Source organism: Cucurbita pepo, chromosome 2 (assembly GCF_057944985.1).
Source record: "Cucurbita pepo subsp. pepo isolate OVF chromosome 2, ASM5794498v1, whole genome shotgun sequence".
Taxonomy (NCBI): Eukaryota; Viridiplantae; Streptophyta; class Magnoliopsida; order Cucurbitales; family Cucurbitaceae; genus Cucurbita; species Cucurbita pepo.
Window position 1 is genome coordinate 7,357,371 of NC_141799.1, and position 1,831 is coordinate 7,359,201.

Genomic DNA, 1,831 nt, shown 5'->3' on the forward strand with positions numbered 1-1,831 from the left:
CAAAATTTTAGGCCTCCATTGGTAAGAGAGGTCTCGGATCTGAGGAAGAAGTTAGTAAGCTTACCATTCAATTTTGGTGACTCCTTTCTTCTCTCAATGTTGCTCTCTTTCTCATTTTTTTTTCTTTTTCAACTACTCTTTTTTTTTGGGGTTCTCCTTGAACCCCTATTATGGCTTGAGGTTTGCTCTTTTTTTTTCTTTTTTTTTCTTTTTTTTAGAGTTATGAACCAAATAAACATCTATTCATGCATCACAAATTGACACAAATGTCTAACCTTGTCTCACTGCCTTGAAGTTTGTTTATATGAATTATGCCTTTATGTCGGTTGGAAATAAATTTGAGAGTCTTTCGGTTTAAGACGAACCAAGAGGAAGTCAATTGCCTCCTCTTCTTCCTTCTTGACTCCATCCCTAAACCAAACATCACAATTTGACCTTATAGATGATGATATTACTTCATATTTATTTAGATATTACATAAAGCAACGGAATTATTCCACACTTATTTATCACATACATATAATATTAGATTTTACATGATATTCTTTTAAAAAGCATATTCTTTCAATGCGTGGAATTCCATAGTTGTAAGTTATGCGCTCATTCAGAAATCAATTCCAAAAGCACCTCGAGCAACTTCCCAATGGATAAACTCTTCCATCAGTTTGGATACTCCATTAACCCCTGGCTTGTTGCAAAGTAACAGCGCAATTCCTTTAACAACTGGGGAATTAACATCAGTTACCTTAATTGGTTTATTGCTAACACTTCGAACTTGAACTGGACGCTCAAACTTACCTCCATGCTTTTGCGCCTTCTGTACCTGTTCACATAAATTAGACCAACGGTTCTCTAAACTCAAGTATCCAGGATCTGGCTTAAACTTTGACTCAACCTTCTCACAATTCCTTGTCTCAATATACTTAAACCTCGAAGCTTCTGAAAGCATTTGAATCATAACAATAAACGATCTAGGCACAGAGTAGCCAGCGTTATAGTGGAACATGTTGCCAATGGAGCTGCTTAATTCAGAGAACCCAAGCTCAATATTCTCTCTTCAAATCTTACCTGCATGCCTCTCAAGATCATCATAATTCCCTTTATACGACAGCGTTTCATGTTTGCTATCTTTAAATAGCACATCATGGGCTTCTTTGGAAACATCTTTTAGAAAATAAGCCTTGTTTCCTGCTTGGTATGCCACAATATAGACATCCACTGTGTCGATTGCAACAGTGATGGATTCACCTTTGTAATTGGTGAGATTGACCAATATGAAGCGCGCCAACCCTTTGGCCGTGGCTGGCAGAACAGGAATGTCGTACACTTTGTGGGACTGCACCGTAAGTGCCTTACGAAGATCATTGATGAATTGTTTGTAGGTTTGGGCAGTGGCACCCAACAGAGAGAAGCTGAGGATAGCATTGGCGGAAGGACGAGGAGCACGAATGGCAGCATGAGCACCACAGTTTAAGGGAAAGGGAGCTTGTATCAAGTCTTGAGTTGATCCAATGCACTCCATGTCTCAACAATACTCACTCACAACCTATACGGTTATTTTCAGACTTCTTTTCATATGTGATGTCTAACACTTTCATTTTGCTCTATATTTATATACGTAAGGCCATCATATTACGATGATATTTTCACTTTGGGAAAAAAATTTGATGATGTGAAATTACTAGCTGGAATATTAAGCAACTATAATATTCCAAGTTAGCAAAAGTAAATATATTCCACACTTTTTTTTTTTTTTTTTTAACGGTCCGCTTATTCATAGGAGAGATAAAGACATGGGTATGTGGAGAAGTAGTAATCATGATATGCCTTT

General features: G+C 37.3%; 1 protein-coding gene across 1 annotated transcript; it reads right to left on the bottom strand.

Annotated features, from left to right (window-relative positions):
* Positions 1-436: 436 nt before the first annotated feature.
* LOC111787768 (ribosome-inactivating protein bryodin II) lies at positions 437-1,600 on the bottom strand. The gene is given in 1 exon segment (XM_087121150.1): positions 437-1,600. A coding segment is annotated over 1 exon segment (918 nt). The 5' UTR covers positions 1,523-1,600; the 3' UTR covers positions 437-604.
* Positions 1,601-1,831: the final 231 nt, after the last annotated feature.